The 26,815-nt window shown below is 51.7% G+C and overlaps 1 protein-coding gene across 2 annotated transcripts; it reads left to right on the top strand.

Annotated features, from left to right (window-relative positions):
• The first annotated feature begins 2,599 nt into the window (after window positions 1–2,599).
• AXIN2 (axin 2) lies at window positions 2,600–25,143 on the top strand. 2 transcript variants are annotated; one of them, XM_059828144.1, is made up of 10 exons: window positions 2,600–3,423; window positions 9,338–9,478; window positions 15,024–15,126; window positions 17,008–17,148; window positions 17,360–17,856; window positions 17,995–18,177; window positions 18,462–18,680; window positions 19,277–19,372; window positions 20,584–20,751; window positions 24,934–25,143. In XM_059828144.1, exons 1-10 carry the CDS (start codon window positions 2,600–2,602, stop codon window positions 25,058–25,060), a joined length of 2,499 nt encoding a protein of 832 aa, XP_059684127.1. In that variant the 3' UTR covers window positions 25,061–25,143. The 2 variants fall into 2 exon arrangements, with proteins under 2 accessions (XP_059684127.1, XP_059684128.1); XM_059828145.1 differs by lacking the exon at window positions 17,995–18,177.
• The last annotated feature ends 1,672 nt before the right edge of the window (window positions 25,144–26,815 follow it).

A 26,815-nucleotide genomic window follows, 5' to 3' on the forward strand; every position in this document is an offset into this window, starting at 1 on the left:
GATGATAAAAAGGAAGCAGCGCTTGACTCCAACAGCTGGCCCTACTGTGGCCGTACCCCCCACCCGCCTCCGCCACCCGGTTCCGAGCTCCCCGCCGGCCCGGGCGCGTTTGCTGCGCTCCAGGCCGAGGGAGACGGGGCTGCGGGGCCGGGGGGGGCCGAGGGCAAGGCGGGGGGCAGAGCCCGGCTGTGCTGCCCGGGGCCGGGCCTGCTCCCGCGGGGGGGCCCGCCGAGCCCCCGCGTCCAGCCTGGGAGCAGGGCGGGGAGGGGGGCGGGAGGCGCCTTGGATCGGAGGGCAGGTTCGGGGGCCAGCCCCTAATTAAAACCTTTTGTGTGAAGTAAAAACCCCTCCATTCCGTGTCTGTTTAATATTTAACAGATGGGGGGGGCGAAGACGCGAACACAACTGCAGTTTTGCTGGGGTGGGTGTTAGGCGGCACTCAGTGTTTAATTAGCACGCGGGGCCAAAGGACGCCTTCGGATCACTCGTGTCGCGAACACCACACCCGCCCCGCTCCCTCCCCGAGACGAAAACTTTTCGCGAAGTTTTTGCGACTGGGAGTGACCTCCCGCCCCGCTGGCCGGGGGAAAAGGCCGCGCGGCGCTGCCGCGGCCCGCGGAAGGGCGCGCGGAAGGGCGCGGAGCGGGGCGGAAGGGTGCGCCTGCGCCTTTAAGGCGGCGGCGGCGGCGGCGGCGCGGGGGGCGGCTGCCGATCGCTTCGCTTTGATAAGGTCCTGGCAACTCCGTAGCCGCTCCGGGACGCCGAGAGGAGGGGGCAAAAAAAATAAAATAAATCCTCCCTCAAAATATAATTATTGTATTTTCCTCACGAATAGTGAGCCCTCCCCGTGCAGAAGCTTGCCCCCGCGCACGCCTCGCACCGGGGATGCCCGGGGACGGGAGCAGCGGGCGAGGCAGAGGGCGCTCCCCCCGCTTCTTCTTCTTCATTTTAAATTTTTTTAAATTTGGGGGGGCCTGTTTTTTCCCTCTTTTTTTGTGTGCGAGCGTGGCGGGCGGCGCGGAGCCGCGCTACCGCCCTTGCAGGACCGCTCCGCCGGCCTCCGCTTTGATGCGCGCAGCGCTGGCGGGGAGAGCCCGGGGGGGCGGGGAGGGGCGGGGGGACGGGCGGGGGGAGGGAGGGGGCGGGGGCGGGACCAGCGCTTTTGTATTTAAAATAAATAAAATAAATAACCAGGGGAGGGAGAGGAGGGAGGCGCGGATCGCAGTGGGCTCCTTCCCTCGCAGCCTCCCCCCCGCCTCGCCCCCCCTTCCCGATGCTCTCCGATGCGGTTGCACCGCCGGGGAGGAGAGGAGGAGGAGGAGGAGGAGGAAGGACAGCGAGGGGCGCGGGGGGAGCGGGGCCAGCCTGCGCGCTGCCGGCGGCGGAGAGCGGCGGGGCCGCGGGCGCGCAGCGAGCTCCGGCTCCGCGGTGAGTGGCAACTTCGGGGGCAGCGGGCCGCGCTCCCGGCGGCTTATTTTTTTTTTAATACGGGTTTTTTGGGTTGTTTTTTTTTTTTTTTTTGGGGTGTGCGCGCCTTGCGGTGCCCGCCCTGCGCGGGCGCGGTGCCTCCGCGGGCACGGCCGGCCCGGCGCGGCCGGGGTCGGCTGTTGCACAGGGCTCGGAGGATCCAAGTCGCTCCGGACTTTCCCCCCCCCTTCCTCCCCCCAGCTCCGGCTCCGACCTCTCTCCTCCCAGCCCGTCGCCATTTCTGGAGCAGGTTTTTATTATTATTTTTATTTATTATTATTATTTTGCACGCCGGTGCAGTGCCGGGAAGCCCGGCCGGCTGGGCTCGGCGCCTCCCGGGGGCTGCCCGCCCCCCCCCCAGCCCCCCCGGTGCTCCTTCCTATTTATTTTCCTCCTCCCGAGCCCGGTGTGATGGCTCCCGGCTCCGGGGGGGCCCGGGGTGCCCCGCTGCGCCCAGGTACGGCCGCCGCGCCCGGCCGCGCCTTACCCCCCCCCCGCCCCCGGTATTTTGGGGGGGGGGGGGTGTCCCCCTGCTCCAGCATCTGGTTTCCGCAGAGAAGCGCCCCAAAAAGCCCTTCTCCCCAACGGGTGCGCCCCGTCGGGGGGGGGGACACGACACACACGACACGGGACCGGCCGCCCCCGGCAGCGCGGTGCTGTTCGGGCGCGTAACGTGCGCGCTGGAGGAGGGCGAGGGGAGAGAGGGTTTGGGAGGCGAGGGGGGGTGCAAAATGGAAACCAGATGCCGGGGCAGGGACGCCCTGCGCTGCCGTGAGCTGTCGGGGGGGCCGCGCTGCCCCCCCCGCGCCGCTTAAAGTGCGCCGGGAGTTCAGCGGAGCGGATCTGATGGTCGCGATCGGGCTGGCGATAGAGCCGCGCTCCCTCTGCCCTGCCTTCCTCTCTCCCCCTTCCTTTCTCTCTCTCTTTTTTTTGAACGCGAAGAGTTGAAAAGCCTGTTTACTTTTTGTCTTTGATGTTGGGAGGATCTGGTTTTGATTAGATCAATACTCCTTTCCCCCCCCGTTCCCCTTTGCAGAGCGGAGGCGCAGAGGATCCCCTGCTGACTGCAGGCAGAGGCACAGGCAGCTCCTGCAGGAACGGGGAGCCCCTCTCCCCATCGGGCTCCGGAGCCATGAGCAGCGCCGTGGTCCTCGCCCACCTCCCAGACCCCAGCAGCAGCTTCAGGGAAGACGCCCCCCGACCCCCTGTCCCGGGGGAGGAAGGAGAAGCACCATGCCCGCAACTCGCCAGCTCGTTTCTCCCCAAAAGCCAAAGCTTCAAGGCCATGCCGGTGCCTCCTGCCCCGCGGAGGAATGAGAACGGACTCGGGGAGCCGGAAGGCAGCGCGTCTCCAGACTCCCCTCTGGCCAGATGGACCAAATCCTTGCATTCCTTGTTGGGAGATCAAGATGGTGCCTATCTTTTTCGGACCTTCCTGGAAAGGGAAAAATGTGTGGATACCTTAGACTTCTGGTTTGCCTGCAACGGCTTCAGGCAGATGGACCTTAAGGATACCAAAACTTTGAGAGTAGCCAAAGCTATATACAAAAGGTACATCGAGAACAACAGCATCGTCTCCAAGCAGCTCAAGCCTGCTACCAAGACCTACATAAGGGATAGCATCAAGAAGCAGCAGATAGATTCCATCATGTTTGATCAGGCACAGACTGAGATTCAGACTGTGATGGAGGAAAATGCTTACCAGATGTTTTTAACTTCTGATATATACCTCGAATACGTAAGGAGTGGAGGAGAGAACCCTGCTTACATGAACAGCAATGGACTGGGGAGCTTAAAAGTTGTCTGTGGCTATCTCCCGACCTTGAATGAAGAAGAGGAATGGAGCTGTGCAGACTTCAGAAACAAAATCTTGCCTTCAGTAGTTGGACTATCCAGCAAGACGTTGAGGGTTACGGCGAATGTCAGAGCTACGGAAACGATCGAGAACGGATACAGGTAAGGGAACCCCTGGAAATTGTGCTTTGTTTTAACTTTAAGGACTTTGAGAGTGCTTTTCGGAAGGCTGCTGGGGAGCTAGCGGCGAGGGGAGGCTGGGCTTCCCGCGGGGCTGGGAGCACGGGTGCTTCCCCGCACCTCCAAACACTGGAATGTGGGGTTGTTGGCTGGGTTTGGGGCTTTTTTTCCCCTCTGCACAGAGGAAAACAAGATACTGTGCTCTCGAGCCCTATTGGCTCTTTCAGTTCTCTTATAGATCAAAAACTTCATAGCAACTATGTCCTCCGGACATACGTTAATTACTGGTTCAACTTTCAAACCTATTAAGAGCAGTAGTAGAGTGGATCATATAGACGCATGAATAATGTAACCTACTAGTTCCCCAACTCCACCATCAACCAGTGTTTAACTATGTTGGTTATGTGGGAAGCAATTGTGCGGTCATGGAGGAGGAAATGTATGCGCTTATTACATCAAACTCTGCAACTTGCACAAAATCTGCTTTTCTTTTGACCGTGTGTGTGTGATCTACAGCCTCTCCCGTCGCGTTGGGTGTTGGTATCGTGTCAAAGCCATTTAGGGCGGCTTTGAGCCAATGCATACAGGAGGATACTTAAAATTGAGTACTTTAAGGTAATAGAGATGTTCCAGGTGGAGAGTAAGAGTAGGTCTTTGGTGCTCTCCTGTAGATCTTTGGTGCTCTCCCGTTGGCCATTTGCTCAAAGTTAAACTCATTAGAATGGGGTTGTGTCTAACGGCAGCTTGTGAGGATGCGGGGAGTGTTGTCTGGTGGCAGGGTCTTCTTGTGCCCTTGGCTCGGGGTGCGTCTGCGTTGCCGAACCCTTCTCTTTTGTTGGAGATGTTGATGGCACAGCGGTGTGAGGGTGAAGAAAGTAAGAGCCATCTCGAAGTGGAGGGGGGGATGGGAGAGAGAGACTCTGATGAGCAAATGATGAGTTGTATAATCCTCTGAAAATGTATTCTTTCCTCTCCCCACCCTTGCCATAAATGTGGATTGTTGAATCAGGGCTGAGAGGAGAGGGCTCTGCTGGCAGATGTGCGCTCGGCTCTGCTGGCCCCGGAGGTTGGGGTTTGGTATGGTGAGTGTTTGACATCTCGTTTACAGGAATTTTGAGAGTGTGTCTGTGATTCATGGACATCAAAGGGCATCGGGCTTCTCCTGGGGAGGCTTTGCTGGAGCGCGCCCTCCTCTCCTGCCCTGCGGAGAGCTTCCAGCTGTGCCGGGCTTCCCGGTACCCAGCCGCCGGGAGCTGGGAGGGTCCAAGAGCCAGAGGCCTCTGTGGTCCTCTCCCTCTCCTGGAGGCCCTCCCTGCCAGCGGCGGGGTGATGGAGGGGTGATGGGCGTGGGTGCAGACAGGAGGGATGCACTTTCTCCTGGCGTGGCCTCTGGACCTCTCCTGCCGGGGGGTGCCCGCGGGGGGGCACTGGCTGGCAGCTGGTCTGTGGAGGACTTGGGCTTTGGGATCCTCATCTCGTGCCTGGATGTTGCTGTCTGAGCATCTGCTGTTCTCCAGAACTTGGTTTGAACTGCTGCCCTTCGCTTGCTTTCCAGGAGGGGGATGTTTGATGCTTTTATCTCTCAGCCTTTGTTGGTATTCCGTGCTGGAAGGGCTTGGCTGTAATGTTCTACCAGAGCTGCAGGCCCTGCTTAAAAACCCACATGTGCCTTGTCCAGGGGAGCTCTCGCAGAACCGTGGCTGCTTGCCTGATTAGTGCTGGGGTTTTTTCCTTTCCTTTTATTTTTTTTTTTCTCTTTCTTTTCTTTTTTTGTCCAGGGATTAATGCAGCTTGCTCCTCACAGGTCAGATCTACCCTCCTAGGACATTAGGTAGTGCATTTTGCTTTGATCACCTTCTGTTGAATTTCCAGGAGCTTTTGCTCTCCATGGGGCCAAGGGATCTCAATGCAAAGAGAGGGAGGTCAAGCTGAGATGCTTCTCGGTTCCTCCCTGAGCTATCCATTTGCGAAGCCACTTGTGCGTGCATGTGCTAGAAGCTGATGAGCATATGGATGGGTTATCTCTTACCACTCAGCGTTTAGGATTGCGTTTAGGATTGGAGCTGAAGCTTGCACAAAGTCTTTCCTGGTGAGTGGCCAAACCACACCTCCCTCCTCGTGTGCGTGATGGAGTTAAAGAACTGCTGCTCAGCGCGTTACGGTTTTGAAGCGCTGCGCAGGCTCTTGCCATTCGCTTCGGTGGGTTGCAGTGTGATGATGCCAGCGAAAGGCGGGAGCGCTGGGCTGAGCGTACCTGATGGCAGGAGCACAGCAACCTCGGGCCAGCCCCGTATTTGGATGGGAGACCACCTGGAAGTCCCAGGGCACGGAGTCATGGCCAAAACCATGGCGAACGGGAGACCACAGAAACCGTACGAGTTGAAAGACTTTGTTTGGCCCCAGCATCAGTGATGGACAGGAACAGGAGAAGTCAAGTGAAAACACGGTGTTTGCGCCTGCTTGCAAAGCAGGCCAATGCGTGCAAACTGCTGGTTGTGTATTTGGAGCCCTAGTACAGGGAATGTTTTAAAAGTAGAACCTCCCTCTTGTCCCTCAAAGCGACTCCCCTCCCCTCTAGGTTGTGGTGTGGCCTCCCCACGCTGCGCTGGACCTGGCCCCGTGCTCCAGGAATTCCAGCTATTATTTATACGTGCTTCTAAATTTATCATGCACGAGTTCGTGTACACAGGGAGTGCTTCTTCCTTTGCAGTGCCGCCGTGGAGCGTGGTTTTGTTCAGGCCAAGGTGGACTCATCTGCCTCCCATTAAGCTCTAACATCGGTGGGACTGGCCTTGCTTTGGGAAGGCTGGGGCTTGCAGATGGCCTTCTGCCGGCTCCCAGTGCTTCCTGGCCTTTGAAAGGACCCGCCGGTGGAGCTCCTTGTGTGTGAAGTTATTGGAACCGAGTTTGGCTTCAATTATCAAAGTAAATGATGCCATTGTAAAGCTATGCTCCAAGCAGTGTTCTACAATTAGAGCATGGAAGCTGCGATTAACATAGTTTTGTTAAAATACCCTTTTTTTTTCCCCCCAGGTTTGTGCATGCGTGGTTTTTTTTCCTTTCTTGTCTTTAAACCCATGATTGCCCAGTGATGTTTGTCCCAAGAAAATACTTAATGAGATTCAATTTTGCCTCATAGTGCTCCATGTAGATGTTCTTCTCTCTCTGTAAAAATCTGTGGTTTGAACTTCCAGAGCGCTTTTATTTGTATGAAGCAGAGTTTGACAATAAAAAAAAGCCCCACGCTCTGAAATTGCACCCTCATAATGGGGGATACAACCAAAAGCCCCTGAAATTTTCATGGCATTATAATACCTCTGATATGGCCATTGCCTAACATAGCATGTAGAGAGTTACATGCTGTGTGTCATCACATCAAGATAAGAATAGGCTGGGAAACATCAGACATTCTCCTTGAAGCTCCAGAGCAACTGCTACCTGACAGCTGAAAACACTTTGCATGTTGAGTTTGGAGCTGGGGAGTGTGTTTGTGCGCGCAGCATCTGCGGCAGGAGAGCACCGCTTTCCACTGGAATTTAAAACCCTCGCAGGCAACTTGATGCATCTGGGTGCAATTACTGTAGTAAGGTGGTCAAATTAAAAAAATAAATAATTAAACATAGCAAAACAGCCCCCATCGGTCGTCTTAAAGGATGTGGGGATTTCTGTTGTGTTGGAGGTGGAGTGTGGGGGCTGGCTTTAAAAATATGTAAACTTTAGGGATTTTTTTTTCTTGTCTGTGAGGTGTTGGTAGGCGTCTTGGTGCCGCAGCCCAGTACTGATGGGAAGAGGAGTTAGTTCTGGCCACTTTCTCTAATTATGTCTTTCCAAAGGCTGTGCTTGGACACACCTCCTCTCCCTGTGCCGTATGCGTACGGACCTGCTGCCTCCGCCCCAACCTCTCTGGCAATCACGTCCGCTGGAAGAACCCGGCAAATGAGCCCTCCAGGTGCAACCAGGGGTGACGCAGACCCCTCCCAGCAAGGTGGTGGTCCTGTGCTGGGGAGCATCCTGCACCCCTGAGCCTCCTGGTCCACGGATGCGCTCTCAAGACCTGAGATGGTTTCAAATCAAATCGTTAGAAGAGCTGCGTCCCTTACACAGGGGACCCAAAAGCCCAGCAAGGACCTGGGAAGGGTCGCTTGGACTGCACATCCCCCTGCATCAGAGTAGAAGACTACATGGTTTTTAGAGGAACTTTCTTGTAGTAGTAGTAGGATAACTTAGCTTTCACCCACATGTGGAATTAATTTATCTTTGAAGCTTTAACTTCTTTCCTGTGGCATTCTTTACTATCTCATATTTTTTTTCCTTCTTCTCAGATATATATTTTTTAACATCTTGATCTCCCCATCAGAAATGCCTTGGCCTCCTTCGGAAAGGAATGCAGCCCCGGCTGGACTGAATACCTGCCTGCAGCCAGCCCCGCGCCTCTCATACCAGAGAGGCCTATCTTCCCCACCATGCTTCCCCCTCCTTTTTTTTTTTTTCTTTCCTTTTTTTTTTTTTTTTTAAACTTAAGCCTTTGTGGAGGCTCCTGTTTTCGGTGCTGGCGGAGCAGGAATGTGCGGCGGCGGGGGCACGGGGTGCCTGGTTGGTTGCGAGGGATGGAGAGCGGGGCGGTGGGAGGACATTGCTGCTCACTTAAACCCAGCTGGTCCCCTCCGACCCCCGTGGGGGCCGGGAGGTGGAAAGCCCATTAAAAAAAACCCGCTGGCACATTCCTTAGGCCCCCAAGTCCTGGGTGAGTGGCCCTAATTATTAAAATCAGCAGTCCTTATCAGATGACAAGGCCTTTTGCTTTGATATACAAAGGCAGAAGCTTAACAACCCCATCTTTCCCTGGAAGAGGAACAAAATGTGCACCTTAACATGCGGCTTTCAAACCTCCCTGCATAATCCCCTTATCGCCTGCCGAAGATGTGTGTATTGATCCCGGCTGGGAAGTTGGAGTAAGGGGAGGTAGCGGGCAGGGGGACCCCGGGTCCCAGCTCGCGGTGACCCTGCCTTGGTGACCCCGCCACGCTCCATCACAGCCCGTGGCACTGCCCATGAATTTTTCATGCGACCGCTCTTGTGTACTCAACTGAAACATCCGGGCTGGGCTCTGGGTTTGCTTCTCCAGGTGAAGGCAAGGGCGTTGGTGTCAGTAACCCATGTGCCCGTTAATACAACCTTCTGCTCCTGTCCTCACATCCCCCGTGCCCCTCTTCCCCACCCAACTCTACGCACGAAACCACAAGCTGGACAGGTAGGAGGTTCTCCTAAAAACTGGGCCTTTTTATTGCGGGTTTTTATAATGCCAGGAGGATGGCACCAGTCTTTGGGAGGCCAAGCCAGAGACAGCAGATCTCAGCCCTGTCCGTGCCTCTTCTGACGCATGGTGGTCCTGCTCCAGCTCTTTCAGGCGGTTCTCTTGTTTCAGGCAACGCAGACACCATAACTTGTATTCCCAAAGAGGCCCTAAGTCCTGTCTTCAGTGTAGACTTAAGCATTTATTAGCTGGTCCCTCAATGGCTTTCAGTGGGGCTTGAGCTAGGAACTTCATCTTCTGCCTGCTGATGCCAACAGCAAAACTCCCGCTGACCTCAGCAGTGCAGCATCAAGCTTTAAGGACCAAGTTTTTGAAGGTATCAAAGTATGTAGAGGTGCTTCCTGGGATTTTCTGAAGTGCGCTTCCGATGCTAAAAGCAACATCTTTAAAGTTGGACTTTGGGTCTGTTTAGAGCGTGTCCTGGTTGCTGCTGGCCTGAGCTACGGATGGTTAGCTGCTTCCAAAGAGGTTGAGCAGCCAGCGTGTGTGGTTCCCGTAAGGAGAGTGCTACCATGAAACTTCTGTGCTTTTCTCTAGCCCAAGACTGGCTGGTAACTAGATTCCTGTTTTGCTTGTCCCTAGGTCCTTCAAGAGGAATGATCCCGTTAACCCATACCATGTGAATTCTGGCTATGTTTTTGCCCCAGCAACCAGCGCAAACGATAGTGAAATATCTAGTGATGCCCTGACAGACGACTCCATGTCGATGACGGACAGCAGCGTGTAAGTATCTTGTGTCGGACGGGTCTTTTTGGGATGCGCCATCCGTGAATTGGCTGTGCCGATGCGCCGTGGGGGCTTACGGGAGTGATGGGTCCAGGGTCATCACCCTACTTCTGCTCGCCGTTGACTGGGGGCTGCCGAAACGGAGGTGTGCACCCAAACCAAGAGGTGTAACAGGGCATGGTAGCCTTGCTCTTCATGCAGTCGCCGGAGGTATCGGATGGAGTGAAATGATGAATCCCTCTACTGCCATTTTGCAACTGCAGCTGAGCAAACGTGTCTTCCCCTGTGCTCATGGTGCTGCCTGACTAACCCAAGGAGCGTATCTCCCTGAGCCTTTGTCTTAAGGCCAGGCTTCCTTAACTATTTATCAGTCATCAAAGAGGAGGAGATTACTTCCTGTAGGAAGTACTTTCTGTAATTAAGGTTTGTCATTAATGTCAGAATGAACATTAATAGGGCCAGTGACCTGAAGGGGCAAATAGCTGCTCATCTAGTGTGGCTGGGGCAGTCTTCAAAGAGCCATTTGAATGGGGCTACATGGATCAGGTCTGGGTGTTTCAGGAGCATAGGGATGAGTGATGATGCTGTGGCTGAGCCCGGGAATTGCAGGATCTGTCTTTTCCTCCTGGCTCTGCTGAGAAGTGTGCAACTGGACCGTTCCTCCTCAGTTTGCTTTCCCCAGCGGGAGCAAAATGGTGCTTTTGTGTCTGGGGCTAGAGGAGACAGTAAGACTCGCTTAGTGCTCCTAAGGACCATTTTCTTCAACCGGGCAGAAGGCAGATGTTGCCGTTTGTGTTTCGTGAGCTTCACTTAAGTACAAGTGCTCTAGAAAAGCCCACCTGTAAACGGAGTGCTGCATTCCTGGTCTTCATCTCATAGGTGAAACTTCTCCAGTCTCTCTGTCAGATGCATCCAGTGATTACTGTGTACTCCTCGGAGAGGTTTGCATGCTGGGTTTTTGAAGTCAACAGTACTGCGTGATGATGCACAGCAGAAAACAGGATTTACCAAAAATCCTTGATGCGTAAACAAAAGCTAGCTTTTTTTTTTTTTTAATGCACATGTGTGTTTTGAACTGATATTATAGAAAAAAATAGTTTGTTGTCCCACCAGATTCCCTTATTGAACAATATTGGCATTAAATAAAAGAGCTGAATCATAGGGTGACTTCTTTATTTCTTCTTACTGGCTCTGGTTGTATGTGATCATGTGTCAACAGAGCATTCATTGGGTTAGTCATTTCTGGACCAGTGTAGGGTCACTTGGGATTCACAGGGCTAGGATTATACCCTCTCTTCACAGCAATGCCAATTGTAGGCCTTATACAGATGAGAGCACTGAGTGAGAAATAAAGTGCATGGTGGATGAAAGGCTTAACTGAATCGCTTTCAGCCCATTGTTAGTCCAGGGGAGCTTAGCGGGGATGAGAGGGCAGCAGCCCGCTTTGAAATTTGCTTGAACAAGTGAATAGGAGCTCCCCATAAAGCAGCGCGTGAAAGGAGCCTGCCTGTTTTTTCCTGCCGTAACAATAGCCCGCGCAGGCTGTGAGAGTTTGGGGAAGCTTGGCTGATTAAACTGCCCGCAGCTCCAGGTTGGGGGGCGGCGGGGAGGGCTGGCGGGGGAGCGGGATGGCAGAGGGTGCAAAAGGGAATATTTCCTGCTGCAGCACCGCTCCCCCGGGCATCCCCGGAGCCACGCTCCCTCCGCGGGGCCGGGAGCAGGTGGGCACACCGGGATGTTGGGTGGTTTTGGAAGTGGGAGAGGTAAATTGGCAGTTTTGGAGGCTGGGCTTAAAGTTAAGGCTGATGTAAAACTTCCTTTGCAGAGGCAAAGGGCTGCTGCCAAGATTGCAGGAAAGCGTGTGGGATTCGCAGCCCCTCCTGGCACCTGGCGCTGCTGCTTGCTGGAGATGCTGTAAGGGTGTTTGGGGCACAAACCCGACGTGCTTTCACAGGCTGAGCCCCGGTGCTCTTCTGCCTGCGAGGTTTTACCCCCCTTTAACAGAGGACCTGGGTTTATTCGGTTTCGTCACTGCGAATGCAAATTAGTTCTTTCGGCTTATATTGGTATCAACTGAAGAGGAAAAACTTGTTCTGGAAAAGTCTGTCAGACATAGCAGTAAAGTGAGTTGGGTTTTTTTTGCAAATCAATCTAAACCTGAACTATACTGGAATTAGGAGAGGTCTCCAAATAATGCACAATCTGCCTTTTTTTTTTTTTTTTATGATAGATGCTAGGGATCAGTCTGTCCGTATATATTTCGTAATGGCCACAAAGCATCATGCAAATTTATATTTCCATTTCTTGATTGAGGGGGGAGAGGAAAGGGGATTTTTTTTTTTATTTGCTTATATCTTATTTATGGATTTACTTTGGACACAGGGGAATGCTGCTGAGCAAACTTCAAATATTACCTTATCTTACAAACCAGGCTTTTGATGTTGGCAAGATCAGAGGCTTGTTTCAGAGCCGTTGCCAAATGAAGATGGGAGTGAATGCATATGCGCATGAGTCTGATATTTCAAAGCAGCAGTAAAACTACATTCAGGTTAGGTCAGGCACATCTGAGTCAAAAGGCTAAGATAATTGGCTCAGCTTAAATGGCAGCTGACTGGCTAGAAGACTTCAAACTAGTGTTTCCCCCAGAAACAGATTGGCTTAGCCCCAGCCTGGTTAGCTGAAATGTTTATAATTAAACTCTACTATTTAGTGCCTAAACTCTGTAGCTCTTCAGCCCGCAGCTTTTAGTAGCCAAGAAAGTGAGTGCAAATGTTTTCTGCTGGAGCAAGGGGAGAGGGGGCACCTGGAGAGCTGGGGTTAACCCTTGTCCTGCCCCGAAACCTCTGGCCAAGCTCAGCCTTTTCATTTCAAAGGCACTTTCTCCTGGGCCAGGGGGTCTGTTTCAGCATCAGGGTTCCCCCCGCCCCCCATGTCTCTTGCTGTACTGAGCCTGGCTCCAGCTCCATCTGTCTGTCCCTCCTGCAGTCGGGGATCACCCGTCGGTCACCCCTTCCACCCCGGCGCTGCCCGTTTTCCCCCTGTTTTATATGGAAGGCCGAGGTTTAGACAGCACTCGTCAAAGTGGCCGCAAAAGTCCCCCCCGCATTCCCCAGACTGACTTTCCCGAGCTGCTCCACAGCCTTCCCATCCCAGTGAAATACCTCTTTTTTTAAAAAAAATCTTTTTTTAATTCTGCACATTGTTAGAAGTTGTAAAACCCTTCTGATGGGGCCGGGCTGTAGAAGCAGGGAGCAGGAGGTTTGATGTGGGGCTCTCCAGTGCAACCGGAGTTTTAGGGACAAGGAGCCACCTTCGCACTGACCTGAACAAGGGCAAATCTGAAATAAAGTGAGGAGCCGCACTGTTGGGTCAGTGTTGCTTTTCCTCCTCCTTTTTGAGCCACCCTGCCTGGCAACGGCACGAGTCCCCACTCCATAGCCTGTCCCAGGACTGTCCCTGTGGGCAGAGACGGTCCCCCAGAGCTGGGAGTGTGGGGACACCCCGCAAGGAGATGTGCTCCCAGCTCGGTGGCCGCAGCAGAGGGGTTGGGGACGGCATCTCGTGCTTGCAGACCTGGAGCGAGGTGGGTAACGTAGGAGGGCTGCAGAGCTCCCCGTTGTCCCTTGGTCGTGTCCTTGGGTGCCTCGTGTTGAACGCGCAGACCTTCAGCTGCTTCCCTGCTCTTCCCCATCTGGCCTCTTGGACTGCTGTTTATAGAGGACACCTCCTCTTTCATTGGGTATGTTAGTGGCATTAGTCCCATATGTATGTATGCATGTAACGTGCTCATGCTGGCATTTTTGCTTACCTTTAAAAATGCCTATTTTACTGGTTATTCCCTATATTGAAGGTCTTCCCTAAGAGACCCTTATCTCAGTAAGCCCCTGTTAACAAATGCTTCTCTGAAGGTACAGAAGATTTGGTTTTCACCTTAAGATTTGCTTTTCCCCCATCCTCCCCCAAAGCTAAGGCATAATATGTGCCCCAAGCCCTGTTGCCCCATGTGTTCGTGGAGCAGAAATGCTTGGTGGCCAGCAGCAGCTTCATTCGGTGGCCATGGCCGGCTGTGATGGCCAGTGCGTGCCGGGCTGCTTCCCCAGAAAGCGCTCCAGAGCTCCGTGTTGTGCAACGGGGACATGAGGACAATTAGTTCCTTTCACTTGTAACGTAACTTGCACTCATGGGCTGTGTCTAGAGGAGGTTGATGTTCAGTCTTGTGGCATCAAGGACTTTCTCTGTGGTCCCAGTGTGCTCTCTTTTATTATAAAGATTTTTCCAAGTTTATTAAGATGAAATTGTTCGGACCTTTTACTCCAGGCTTTGCAGCTTAATCTTGCTCATTAAACCAATTTAATGGCAACTGAACGCTTTGGCCAAGCTCTTCATAAAGGCCTGCGATAGCATGCTTCAACCCTTGAGTGTGGAGCGATGGCATCTCATCATCCTCCTCAAGAGAAGGGACCTGGTGTCTCCGGGAAGGCGTTCCCTTGCGCCTCCTCTCCGGCTGCGTGACCAAAACACGTCTGTGTGTGCCCACCACCACCGTGAACACGGGAGGTGGCACACAGAGACGCCGTGCCACGTTGGCTCCTCTGGCAGCAGCGTGGGGCCACCGCTGTCTGCTCGGCCGCCGCCGCTCCTCCTTGGGCAGGAGCTATTTTCTCCGCTCGGGAGATGAGTCAGGTGTGGGGGCAGGTGGATGAAAGGACGGGACCGGAGATCAAGGTTATCCAGCCAGTCTGAGGGAAGGGGTGGAATTAGACATTCAGGATCTCCAGGCATGCTCTTCCGGCTGTCCCCGCTGTCTGTAGAAGGCCCTTTAATCCTAGCTGAGGTAATTTTTTGTGCGGCCGGATGAGAACGCCCCGTGTTGCCTCGAGCGGGCTGTGCAGGGGGCTGTTCCCACCGGTGCTCCTCGCCTGGTCTCTTCTCGTGGCTTCTTGGCCATGGGCTGGCGTGGCTGAGGGGAGCGATGTCGTGCCCGGAGGGTACGGCCCGGCTTTGCTCGTGCCTCGCGGCGGCCTGCCTGTGCCGGCCAGCCTCAGGGCGGGAGAAACATCCCGGATCCTGTGTAGGGGTAGAGATGGGGAGCAGCCTTTTGGTGGCCATCCATCTTCAGCCTCTTCCTTCTTGTTTCCGCTGTTTCCATGGGATGTTTCAGAGCTTGAGGAAAGTTGTGGTCTTAGGGAGTGTGATTCGGTGGTGAAAAAGCCACAAAAAAAACAGGCAGAAGCAGAAACCTAGTGTTGGAGGGGCCTTTCTGTAAGATGCCTCAGAAGCGGAGCTGATGGGGTCTTCCATGCGGACTTGCCTTCAGCTGGCTTTTCAGCTTTTGCTTAATTACTGCGCATCCATGTAGATGGTGACACTGGCACTTCCCAAGCCGCCAGATGTTTGAGGCTTCAGGTGACGTCCAGAGGGCTCAGCACCTCTGGGAACGTGGGCCTGTGGCGTGCCTGGGGGGTTCAGAGGTGAAGGAGAAGCATCTTGGTTAGACCATGGGGAGAGCCCCGACTGATGGTGACCTCTCTTCCGTGTGCAGAGATGGGATCCCCCCGTACAGAATTGGGAGCAAGAAGCAGCTCCAACGGGAAATGCATCGGAGTGTCAAGGCCAACGGTCAAGTTTCTCTACCTCATTTTCCGGTAAGTTCAGGCGGGAGCTACAGGGTCTGAGTTGGCCATGGGAAATGCCGGGAGTGGGCACACGTGGAGGGAAGGGAGCAGGGGAGGAGAGCGTTTCCACCCCTGCACGATGCCAGAGGAGAGATGCTGCTTGGTGTTGGGCAGGAGCCACGTGCTCTCAGCATCCTTGCAAAAACCTGCTTGTGTACAGTCGCCTTTTGGTCCTTCCCTGAAAACCAGGTGCTAATCAGGGCTTTTCAGTGGCACTGGATTTGTCCTCCTGGTCTAAATCCAAGCAGAGGTGTCCTGGTTGGATCTAGTGAGAGCCTTGGCTCTGGCCACCACCCTGACACCTCCGCCGGTGCCGAGCAGACCAGGGCTTGGCCTCATGCGCGTCGCCGGCGGCCTTCAAAAGCACGCTGTCCATAAGCTGGCGGGAAGCAGGATCTCCCGAAAGAGAGACATTTGCAGCAGATACGTGCCTTGCTTTGAGGGGATCCGATTCGCGGCGTTGCCGTGCTCTCAAAAATTAACTCGCTGACTTGCTAATTCAGTTGACTTGCAGACTCCCGATTCCTGCAGTGAATAAACTGTTTACACAGACAAGTATAAACTTATCTTGTCTTGAGATTAATATGCTAAATTTCCTCTTTCTGCTGTCTTAAGCAGCAAGAAATCATCTATGATATTTCTGGTGGTGGGGGGGTGGTTCATGTGTTTTTTCTTTTTGGTATTTTTTTTCCCTTCCTCCCTAAAGAAAGTTCTATAGCCTGAGCTTGTAAATTAGATTATTTTGTCCCAGGGCGTGCAAATCGACTTTCTCTGTAAGGCAGTGCTTTGATCAGGGACTGAATAGAGCCAGCTTGTGTAAGAGTGACAATTTCCAGCAGAGTGGCCTTTTTCTACCCTCACATCATTTCTGGAGCTAAGTGGTTGCCGGAGAGAGGCCCCACCTCATCGGGTGGGTAGTATGTGAAAGAGTTGGCAGTTCAGCTTTCTGCTTTCAGGGAGGAAAAAAAAGAGGGAGAGTGGGGGCGAGGAGTGGGGTGCGTGGGGGTGGCAGGAGGGAGGGCAGAGTCGGGTGGGTGGTTTCTTTTTCCTCTTTTTTTTTTTCCTCCCCTTTTCCTGCCATGTTTGCTTCTTTTGGCAGAAATTCGCGTTTTGCCTTTTTATATTCTGCACTTGATTTGGAGATGTTCCCTTTTTCCCTTGATAGATCTGCTTGAGGCAGCCAAGCTCAGCAGTGTAGCACCGCTAGCCTGCAGCAGCTTTCTTCATTTTCTGTACAAAGAGATGGAGGGGGGGGAAGAGATCTAGGACACTGTTGAGACAACACTACCTCAAAGGTGCCCAGTGTGTAGCCAGGAAATAAATTACCAGCACTTCTCTGATCTGCAACCGTTTGACTTCTTTTTTTTTTTTCTTTTTTTTTTTCTCCTTTCCCTTTTTCTCCCCCATCTTATTTTTTTTAATTTCCAACTCCTTTCTGTTTATACTCACTTTATTCCTTGAGTTAAAGTCTCTCCCTCCCACCTCAGAGGTTTTTTTGGGTTCTTTTTTTTTTTTTTTTTTGATGTTTGACAACAGTCTTTGAAGATTTTCTACTTCAGAGTAGCTACTGATGGGCTGGTTGTACTACAGAGAGAACAAGCGGGGTTCCTCAGAGTGCGACCAACTGCTCCTGCCGAAGGCAAACGCTGGTGGGGAGGATGTCACTCCATGAGGCCACAGCGCTAGCTCATAAAAATCCAGAGCAGACCATGCCTAGTTGCGGTCGTCTTTTCATCCAAACATGGAGACACAACAAGCGTAGCGGGGCCGGCGATGCCGCTCCAGCTAAGCACCCGTGCCCCGCGTCGCCCGCTAAACATGCCTTGTGCCTTCTGTCCCCGCTCCTTGTAGAGGACCCACCGTCTTCCCAAGGAGATGACCCCGGTGGAGCCGGCTGCCTTCGCTGCTGAGCTCATTTCCCGGCTGGAGAAGCTGAAGCAGGAGCAGGAAACCATGGACAGTCTGGAGGAGAGGCTGCAGCAAATCAAGGAGGTAGGAGGATTAACCCTCCCGGGGCCGGGCAGAGCTCGCTGTGTGCCGCCCGGCTTGGGGGGGTGGTGGGAGGGGGCCGTATCATGCCCACGGGGAGGAATGCGTTTCGATCGCACTGCAGTTCGCGAGCCCGCGGGGGGGACATCCTGGCGCACGCCTCGCCGGCTCCCCGTCCTCTTGCATTTATTCCTCACCATTGCTTGGCCGGCAGGACGAGGAGAAGGAGGGCTCGGAGCTCCCCGCCAGCCTGCAGAGCAGTCGGGAGATGGTGAACCCTCAGCATCCGCAGCATCCGCTCTCGCTCCTGCCCTCCGGCAGCTACGAGGAGGACCCCCAGGCCATCCTGGATGAGCATCTCTCCCGTGTGCTGAAGACCCCCGGCTGCCAGTCGCCTGGTATGGGCCGGCACAGCCCCCGTGCCCGCTCCCCTGACCGCCTGCCGACGGGCAAGCTGCAGCCCGGTGCGGCCTCGCCGGTGGCGTGCGCCTTGGTGGGTAAGGGGTTCATCACCAAGCAGACCACCAAGCACGTCCACCACCACTACATCCACCACCACGCCGTGCCCAAGACGAAGGAGCAGATCGAAGCGGAGGCGGCTCAGCGGGTGCAGTGCTGCTGCCCAGCGGGCAGCGACTACTACTGCTACCCCAAGTGCAAGGGCCACCCAAAAAGCACAGACCCCCCTCTCCCTCCACTGGAGCCCTTCGGGTAAGTCACGAGCATCTCCCTCCATTGCACCCACCCCAAACCATCACCCCGTCATCCCCCTGCGATGGGGCTGATCGGGACAGCCCCGCAGCAGCGCGGGGGGCTAACGGCAGGCTCGTGTCCCCTTCTCGCCATCAGCAGGACGGGGACGCTGCCGAAGAGGCCGGGCAGAGGAGCGGAGAGCGTCGCCCTGCCGGCTGGGGACGGGGGGCTGCCCAGCTCCGGCGGGGTGCAGCTACCGGGGGGCGAAGCAGACCGGGCGCAGAACGTCTGGCAGTGGATGCTGGAGAGCGAGAGACAAAATAAGCACAAGCCCCATAGGTAAATACGCAGCTGTCTACAGCAATATTGCTCCCGGTAAATATTTATATATTACATGGGCTGTCTATTTTTACAATCGCTAAAAACAAATGAGACTCTTTGCTCCTCCGGTTTAATATAAAAGCTGTTCCGCAGAACCAGAAAAACCACAAAAATGTCATGTTTTTGGCAATAAACCTCCTTTCATGTTATGACAGACTTTTGAGAGGGAGCGAGCAGAATAGGAACTGCTATTAAAGTCATATTTTCCAGCTTTTCTAACCCGACTTCTTCCCCTCCCCAAGCACACAAAGCACAAAGAAGGCCTACAGCTCCGACTTTGCCAAGGGGGCCCCCGGCCGTCACCACCCGTGGGGGACCGGCAGCCACCCGCGCGGGGCGCAGCCCGCCCACCCCTTCGTCCAGGACCCCGCCATGCCCCCGCTCACCCCACCCAACACCCTGGCGCAGCTGGAGGAAGCGTGCCGCCGGCTCGCCGAGGTCTCCAAGCCGCAGAAGCAACGGTAACGGCTGCGGGAGGGATGGTTCTGGTCCCGCGGTGGGGTTTGGGGAGCAGCCGGGGTAGGAGAGGCTTGCTGGGTGCTGGTTGTGCTCCTCTTCAGCCAGCGCTCGGGCCGGTGGCGGGCGAGGCGGCGGGTGAATGTGGACGGTGTCCTCCCCGTCTAGGTAGAGGGTCAGCCATGGGGCCGGGACCGTGGGGACGCGTGACGGCACGGCTTGGCCGAGCCCCAAGGATGAGCCTCCTTATTCCAACCCCACCCTACCCCGGCACAAATAGTTTGAATCCTAGACTATTACTTCCACTCTTTTGATGGCTGTAATTTGCCCATTTTTCCTCTGGGACGGACTCCAGCTACATACCAAGTGGAGAATTGGACTGGTTATCGTTCATTTGGGTATGGAAGGATAAATTACCCCACAGCATTTCTAATTCTTCCTTTGATTGTTTACAACATGTGAGGGTTGATACAAAGAGCGAACTTAACGACCCACAGGAGACTTCAATTAGGAAGATTGTATTTCAACAATTTTTTTTAAAAGTCTTTTTTTTCTTCTTCTTCTTCTTCTTCCCCACTTGCCCTCCCCCTCTCCACTTCAGATGTTCAACCTCAAATCAGCAGAGGGATCGAAACCACTCCGCTGCCGTTCAGGGGGGAAACACCCCTTTCTGCAATGCAAGTCTAACGACAGAAGAGTGAGTATTGCACGCGCATGAAAGGATTGGGAAATACATATAGAATAATTACATTTTCATTAAATGGATTGCACTTTGAAAAGAGAGGAATTCTTATATCTGAAATTTCGTCTTTCAAACATTCTTCTTAAAGAAAGAACAAAACATTTTCAAATCTTGTCTCTGGCTCTTTTTAACTTGCATTCCTGTAAAGTGGACAAAGATTGGATTAGTCTAATTACAGGATGGTTCTTTTAACAAGAAATCTGCTACAGAGAGGTCTAAAATGGCCTAAATAATTAAAGTTTTCTTTCTTACCCTCTTCATCTTAAGCAATGAGTAATGTTTGAAGTCCAGACTGAGCCACCTGACTAGAGCCTTTCATTTTTAATTGGTTGACCTTAAGTCCACCAGCTGTCTTTGCTAGCAGCTTTTTTTCTGAAGCCACTCTACAAAGACTTAGAACAAATTAGGAAGACTAAATTACTGCGGACTAACACTTTGTGACCTTTTGACATGCCAAGTGTACATTGCCTCAGAAGCAGTTGTAGATTTGGCTGCATGGTGTTCACTAGAGCGTTGCCATTTTGCTGGGTAGTGTTGTTTTAATTATTCTTTAAGAAGGCTTTCTTAGTGCAAATGACAAGATCCAGTTAATTTTGTCCTCACCGGGAAAAATAAGGTTACCTGTGTACTTCAGGTGAAGAATCTGGCGGTGGTTTTGCTTTGTTAGCTGTTGGTGGTTGCGTGCATGAGAAGAAAGCTTGGCAGATGCTTTGTCCGAAGGCAGATGGCACGAGCCTTTTAAAACCAGAGCTGTACAACGCTGGGGCTCGCTAGGTAGAGGTTAGCCCATGGTGAGCCCTACACACGCTCGCCTGGCCCGCGGTCCTGCTCTGATGCTTCCGGCAAGCGTCTAACCTCCATCCCTCAGTTCTCCCAGCCATAACACGGGATGAGGTCTCTGCTGCCCGGGGCTGGGTGCTTTGCGACTCTACGATTCCCACCATCACAGCGAGCAGGAGCTGTTGTGGGAGCCCAGCGAAGGGCTGTGCAGACGCAGCGTGACAAATTCACGGCGAGTACGGGAATATCCGACTTCTCGGGTCACGCCCAGGATATTTCTGACCAGCGTTACGTGTGGCAGAAACACTGCTGGATTGAGCACGGTGAAATGGCCTGTTCTCAAATGGAAAAATAGAGGGTTTTTGTGTGTGTTTTCTGTTTTTCAGTCACAAAGAGCCAAAGAAACTGCCAGTTGTTCACACCTCTCAATCGAGTGAGTTGGTTGTCACCTATTTTTTTTGCGGAGAAGAAATTCCCTACAGGAGGATGTTAAAGGCCCAGAGCCTGACACTTGGGCACTTTAAAGAACAGCTGAGCAAAAAGGGGAATTACAGGTAAGAATCTGTGATTTGCTTGTTCTTTAGTATATTCTAATACAGCAAAAGAATCAGCGGCTATTTTGCAGGTCTACCCGTAATGACACAGGTATGTACCTCGCTTTTCAGAGGCTGTAGATCTTATTCGCTTCCCACTCAAACCAAGAGCAACTTGGAGATGGAGAAAAGGGCCCTGAGCTGCAGCTTGGCTGGGGGGCCACCTCCTCTCCATCTCCCTCCCCAGCCTCCTCCCCCGGTTGCATAAGGACGCAGGCTGGCAGGCTTCATGCTCCAACCCTTGTCCAAAAAGCTTGAATACCAGGAAAAGCTGGGATGGCAATGTGGCAAAGGCATGGAGTGGTGGGATGCGGTTTCCGAACTGGGGTCAGTGTTCGTCTTGGTGCTGGCCTTCTGCTTTGCCTACTCGTTTAATTTTTTTCATTTTTAATTGGGTTTTTTGCAATGGTGTGGCTGTAAACGGGGTCAGTGAAAGGTTGGGATGTTGCGTCTGAGCGGACGTGTAGCTGAGATGAAGTGAGCTCATTTTTTCTCTTTGTTCGGGAAAAAACCTCTGCCCTGCAGGGGAAGCTCCACCAGTAATACCAAGTTCCTCCTCAGAAACACCAACAAACCCTGTCTGTCTGGTTTCCAGGGCCCAGCTCCCAGTTTAACCAGTTTGCTGCTTCCCCTGCTCTTCTAGTTCCCATGGCAGTAGCTTCACATTGGCTATTTTTGCCGTACTTTCCCAGTAGATCGGGGCGCTAGTGGGCTCATCTGTTGGCCACTTCTGCAGGGTGAGCAGGAGAGGGAAGCTCCAGCTTTACGTTTTGAGTTTGCACCGATTCTGGTACTTCTTCGGAGAGCCAGGAGGCTTGCCCTGTAACTGGCAGCCTCTGTTTTAACCTCCAAATGGTCATTTGGGTTTGGTCCAAGGACTTCCCAGCTGGTGCTCCATCCCTGGCGTGTCTTTAGCTTTGCAAAGTCCACCTGTGCAGATCAGCGGTAGGTCACCCAAGGGTGCTCTCAGGCAGGGGGGTGCTGAGCTGGGGTCCGTCTCCGGCTGTTGCACAGTGGGGCTGGGGCTGAAATACTGCCAGTCCTTCCCCAAAGCCCTCTTCGCAGCCCGCCCAGCTGCCATCAGATGGCAGCAACCTGCAAGTACACCCAACCTGGGCACCCTCCAGGAGAGGTCCCTGGGCTTCTTGCACCCTTGGGCCATTTTCCAGCCCCTAAAGCCTCTCCCGGCCCGCTGCGCTCCTCCGGCCAATGCAGCCTCATGCCCCAGTTGCAGACCAGTTTCTCTCGCCTCATCACTGGTCTGCCGTTGCTCCAGTGGCTGTGTAGTGCATCCCCCCCAAAAAACCCCTCTTTTCTTTGGTTTGTTTGTTTTCTGTGACGTTTTTGTGTGATGCCCGAGTGCAGGAGTAGGCTCCCAAAACCTCTGTGGCCCGAAAGTCCCTCCAGGTGCAATTATTTGTGCCTTGTCAGCCTGTAATTACTTTAGAAAATGTTTTTAAGTGACTGACAAGGATGAAACAAGGTTTTGCTTAGATCTCACCCCTTTACACCTGGGTAAAGACAATACAGAAATTTATAAAAGGAACTTGGGTATGTGCCCAGCATTTTATCTTGCACAGACATAAGGTGAAACTAATTACACAAATGTGTGTACCTCCGGGGAATCATTTTGATCTAAGCTTTGACTTTTGGCTGGACTTTGAGTGAAACTGCGGGTGACCTTCAGGGAAGAGGTCCGCAGTGCCCGGAGTAGCGTGTGTGTTACGGGGAGGCACTAACTAGGCCGCTTTGGTCACATCTGGCATTGATTTCTTTTTAAGGCACATTTAATAAGCATGTCTTTGAAGCCGTTGCCTTTCATTTAATGCACAAAGACATGCAGAAATGCTCCGCTCTCCAAATTCTTTATTGATTGGATCAGTTTGCGAGGCAGGTACCTCGGGCTCCCGCGATGCCAGAGCCGTGCGGCCGGCCCTGCCGTGGGGCAGCCGCCGGGAAATCGCCAGTTTGCTTTCCTCTCCCCCCCCCAAAAAAAAGAAGGAATTAAGCAGTGATTTAATACCGATGGTGTTAACAAAAAACAAACACACACGCACAAAAAAACTGGGTGGTGTCGGGTAATCTGAAGATGGCAGCGGTTCAAAACAGAGCTGTAACGCCAGGCCTGCTCGCCTCGATTGGTGCCAGATGTCCCAAAAAATAAAATAAGAAAAAAAAAGAGCAAAGCTTGCCACATAAAATATGTTTCAATGGAAAGCCCATTTCTGAGCAAATAAGAGCAGAGTGACTTGTTTGAAGATGTTGTGGGGGAGGATTTTTTTTGCTTTGCCTCTTCTTTTTCTTTTTATTTCCCCTTTTTTCTCTGTCAAATAAGGTTGTAATTATGTAAAAGGTCATAGCGTGTTTTCTCAAATAAAAATTTTGTAAACACAGCCAGCACTTGGGCTTGTGGAGGAAGTCACTGGGAAGAGCGGCTGTTATCTGGAAAGGGAAGAGAAAGTTCTTTGTAATTCATTCAAACTTTCCTTGGGTTTTTTGGTTTTGTTTCAAGGCTGCTGGCCTGGGGAATTGTGGCCTTGACCTGCAGCATGGAAGTTGGTGGGAGTTGGGCCGTTGACTTCAATGAGCGCAGGCTCTGAAGGGCTTAAATAAGATGTTTTTCCTTGCTGAGCCATTAAAGACGCAACATGTGTCAATTCAGCTTGGAATGACTTTACAAAAATAAACCCTAACCATACCTTGACTAAATGGAGCTGGCTTCATCTCTTTGCCTAAAAAGCCAGCTTTTATCCCCCTACCAAAATAATTTTTAATGTTCCCTAAAAATAAATAGATTTGCAGGCTGTTGTTACTGAGTACGTGTGATAGAACAGGCACTAAAAAAAAAAATACAAAATCAAACAACTTTTAAGACCCTGCCATGGCTCTTTCAGTTTTAATAGTAAAAGTGGGCTTAATTTGATCTCCTTTCCCATCCTAAAAAAATAGTAATTGCAAACCCCTTTCCCCTGACAAACATCTGCCCACCCCAGTTGTCTGGGAACTACAGGGGAGGGGTGTGGGAGGGGTTAATTTTTTTTATATTTTCCTTTGTAATCCATCTGATGAAGGTTTTTCCATCCCTGGCGCTCAGATGGCAAAGCACTTTTCCGAGGGAGCAGGCATGTCCGAGGAGGTGTGCGGCGGCAGACGGGCAGGCTCCCTAAATGCTACCCCTCTGAATGGAAGCCCTTCATTTGTGCATATGCAATTAAGCAGCCTTAGAAGGAAGAAAGCTCCAAACGGGATAAAAGGAACCTTTAATCAAGAAGCTGAACGGTCTAATTCAGGATAATAGAGGGGTCCTTACTGTTTGACACAGGAGGGGTGGGGGTGCTTTTTGTCTCTGGGAGCGTTGGCTTCATGATCTAACGACCCGGAGCAAAAGAGCAGGAATGCAGGACACTGCTACTTGACCTCCCCGTGTCACGTCCCGCAGGCTGGACCAGGGCTGCTCTGCGCCTCTGACCGCGAGGAAGCGTCCGTCGGGAAACAAATACAGGAGTTTCTGTCACTTAAAATGGATACGTGAATTAGGCATTTGGTTGTTTTGAATGTCGGGCTCCCGGGGGTTTTTTTTTGCAGTAGGAGTACCGCAGAGTTTCAGCTTTTGCGTTGCAGGAAGCTGGGATGGTTCTCTTTTAATCCATCCGTATGGCTAAAAAGCCTCTCCTTTTAATAACAGCTGCTAATTTTAATGTTGGCCTTCAGCTTTGAAACAAGGAAACACATGAAAGAAAGAAGGTGGGGAGAGAGGGGAACCTTAAGCATGCTTTGCTTTGAAATTCCTATTTATTTATTTTTTAAATAAGACATTTGACCAGAAATCACCACGCTTTCTGATTTTCTTCACGGCTGAGGATACCCACTGCCAACGCGTGGAATTTACTCACTGTAGAAGCTGTTGTCACCACTGAGGAGCGTGCACAGCCCTGCTCCCTCTGCCCCATCGCCATCCCTGCGCCCCAGGGATGCTTTCATGTTGCTGGACCTGAGCAGCCCTGAGGTTTTCCTGGCCACGCTGGGCGCTGGAGGAGCATCCTAGGAGGGAGAGATTGGAAACGTTGTGGTTAAAAGAACTGCCAAAGCAGCCTTTGCTTTACCTTTTGATTTTTAACTGTGTTTTAATTCTCCTTACCACAGATACTACTTCAAAAAAGCAAGCGATGAGTTTGACTGCGGTGCGGTGTTTGAAGAGATTTGGGAAGATGAAACCATCCTGCCGATGTACGAAGGAAGGATTCTTGGGAAAGTAGAAAGGATCGATTGATGGCATCTGTGTTTTTTAAGAAAAGTTAAGCTAGAAAAGTCTTTGGACACACAACAGTAGTGATGACAAGGAGAAAAAAAAAACTGAAGGAAAGTTTTGAACCAATGAAGAAAAAAAAGTGAAGTCTATGAAGACTTTGCTGAATTAGCCTTAGAGGAAAAAAAATGGCATTTATTATTCATGAGTTGGGTACTGAGATGATAAAAACCCTGAACTATTTATTAAAAACATGACCACTGTTGGCTATTGGAGATGCAGACCGTGTTTGAGAGACTTCCATACATAATATATGATTTCCTGGGGATCTGAAATCTATGGACTAAGAGAAACTGTGTATAGCTTACCTTAACAGTAATCCCTATTGATATTTATTGAACAGTCTGTTTTCCCTTAAGTCCAGTTTTTGGATATGCTGCTTTAACAATGGAGAAGAGAGGGGCTGGGAAGTGGGGTGATGGGAGGAAGGATTATTTTATTTTTTTATATTGTGCCCACTATCTAAAATTTAGGAGTTTGGCTATGAGTGCATTCATGATTATTTTTTTTTGAAGGGGGAAGAGGGAAGGAGTGACGTTGTGCCCAGTATTTCTCCAAGTGAAGATAAAACTTTTCTAAAGAAATAATAATAAAAACCGAAATAAAAATACTGTCCTACCATTCATCTGGAGACCGGTGCATTTTAATCTATGCTGCTCTAATTTGAAATAAAGGTCTTAAGCGTTAAATACGTTAGATGCAATATAACAACAGCAACTTACTTGCTATTTTGTCCACGGATTTCTGCGGTGTGAGGTTTTCGCTTTGCTGCGCTCAGTGATGAGGGCACCATGCAGTGTCCGGTGCCTCTCTCGGTCAAGGCGAGGTAGAGCAAAACCCTGAGCGTGGGAGAGCTGTAGAAGAAGCCATCCAGTCCCTGTTTCTGTACTTAGCACTCCAAAAGGACACGTTGCAAAGCCAGGTTAAAAGAACCCGTGTGTATTCCACAGAGCTAGCTAATTTTGTTTAGCCATTCTACTTCAACGTTAGCACAACTTGTATTTCCACGACAGGTAGCTACGATGGGGCATATTTTCAGAGAGGTGCGGAGCGCGTGATTTGTTGTGTGGTGGGTTTCGGTTGAGGTTTGTTGGTTGGGGTTTTTTTTTTTGGCCTTACCTTCACAGCACCCACGTGAGCCCGTGGGAGATGTGGGCGAAGGCTCTCTGCAACCCTTGGCAGAGCTTCGTGTGTGCGTGTGCATGGGTGTCGGGGCAGAGCGACCCTTTCCCGAGAAAGACCTTGCATTTCTACAGTTGGGTTTTGTGTTGATTAAGTTAATCTGTGCATTCTGTTTGCCATTGCTACTTTGTGTAAGTCTGTATATATTGTAGAAAATGTATGGTGAAAATATTAATACACTATCTCTAGTGTTTTTAAAATTTAATCAGTACAGTACCTGTGCCTGCATGGTGTTACGAGACCATGCGTCGCCCTATATTCAGGGTTCAAGCTTTCCCTTGTTTGTTTAAGGGGTTTATGTATAAATATATTTTATGCCTTTTATTACAAGTCCTGTACTCATGACTTTTGCCATGGCATTTTGTTCTACTTATACTGTAAATTATGCATTATAAAGAGTTTCATTTAAAAAAAATTACTTGGTACAATAATTATTGTAATTAAGAGATGTAGCCTTTATTAAAATTTTATATTTTTCAAATTAATATTGTCTGACTTTTTTTCACCCTTAATGCCTTAAAAGGTTTCTTCTCATGT

The sequence above is a fragment of the Gavia stellata genome, chromosome 22 (assembly GCF_030936135.1).
Source record: "Gavia stellata isolate bGavSte3 chromosome 22, bGavSte3.hap2, whole genome shotgun sequence".
In the NCBI taxonomy this organism is placed as follows: Eukaryota; Metazoa; Chordata; class Aves; order Gaviiformes; family Gaviidae; genus Gavia; species Gavia stellata.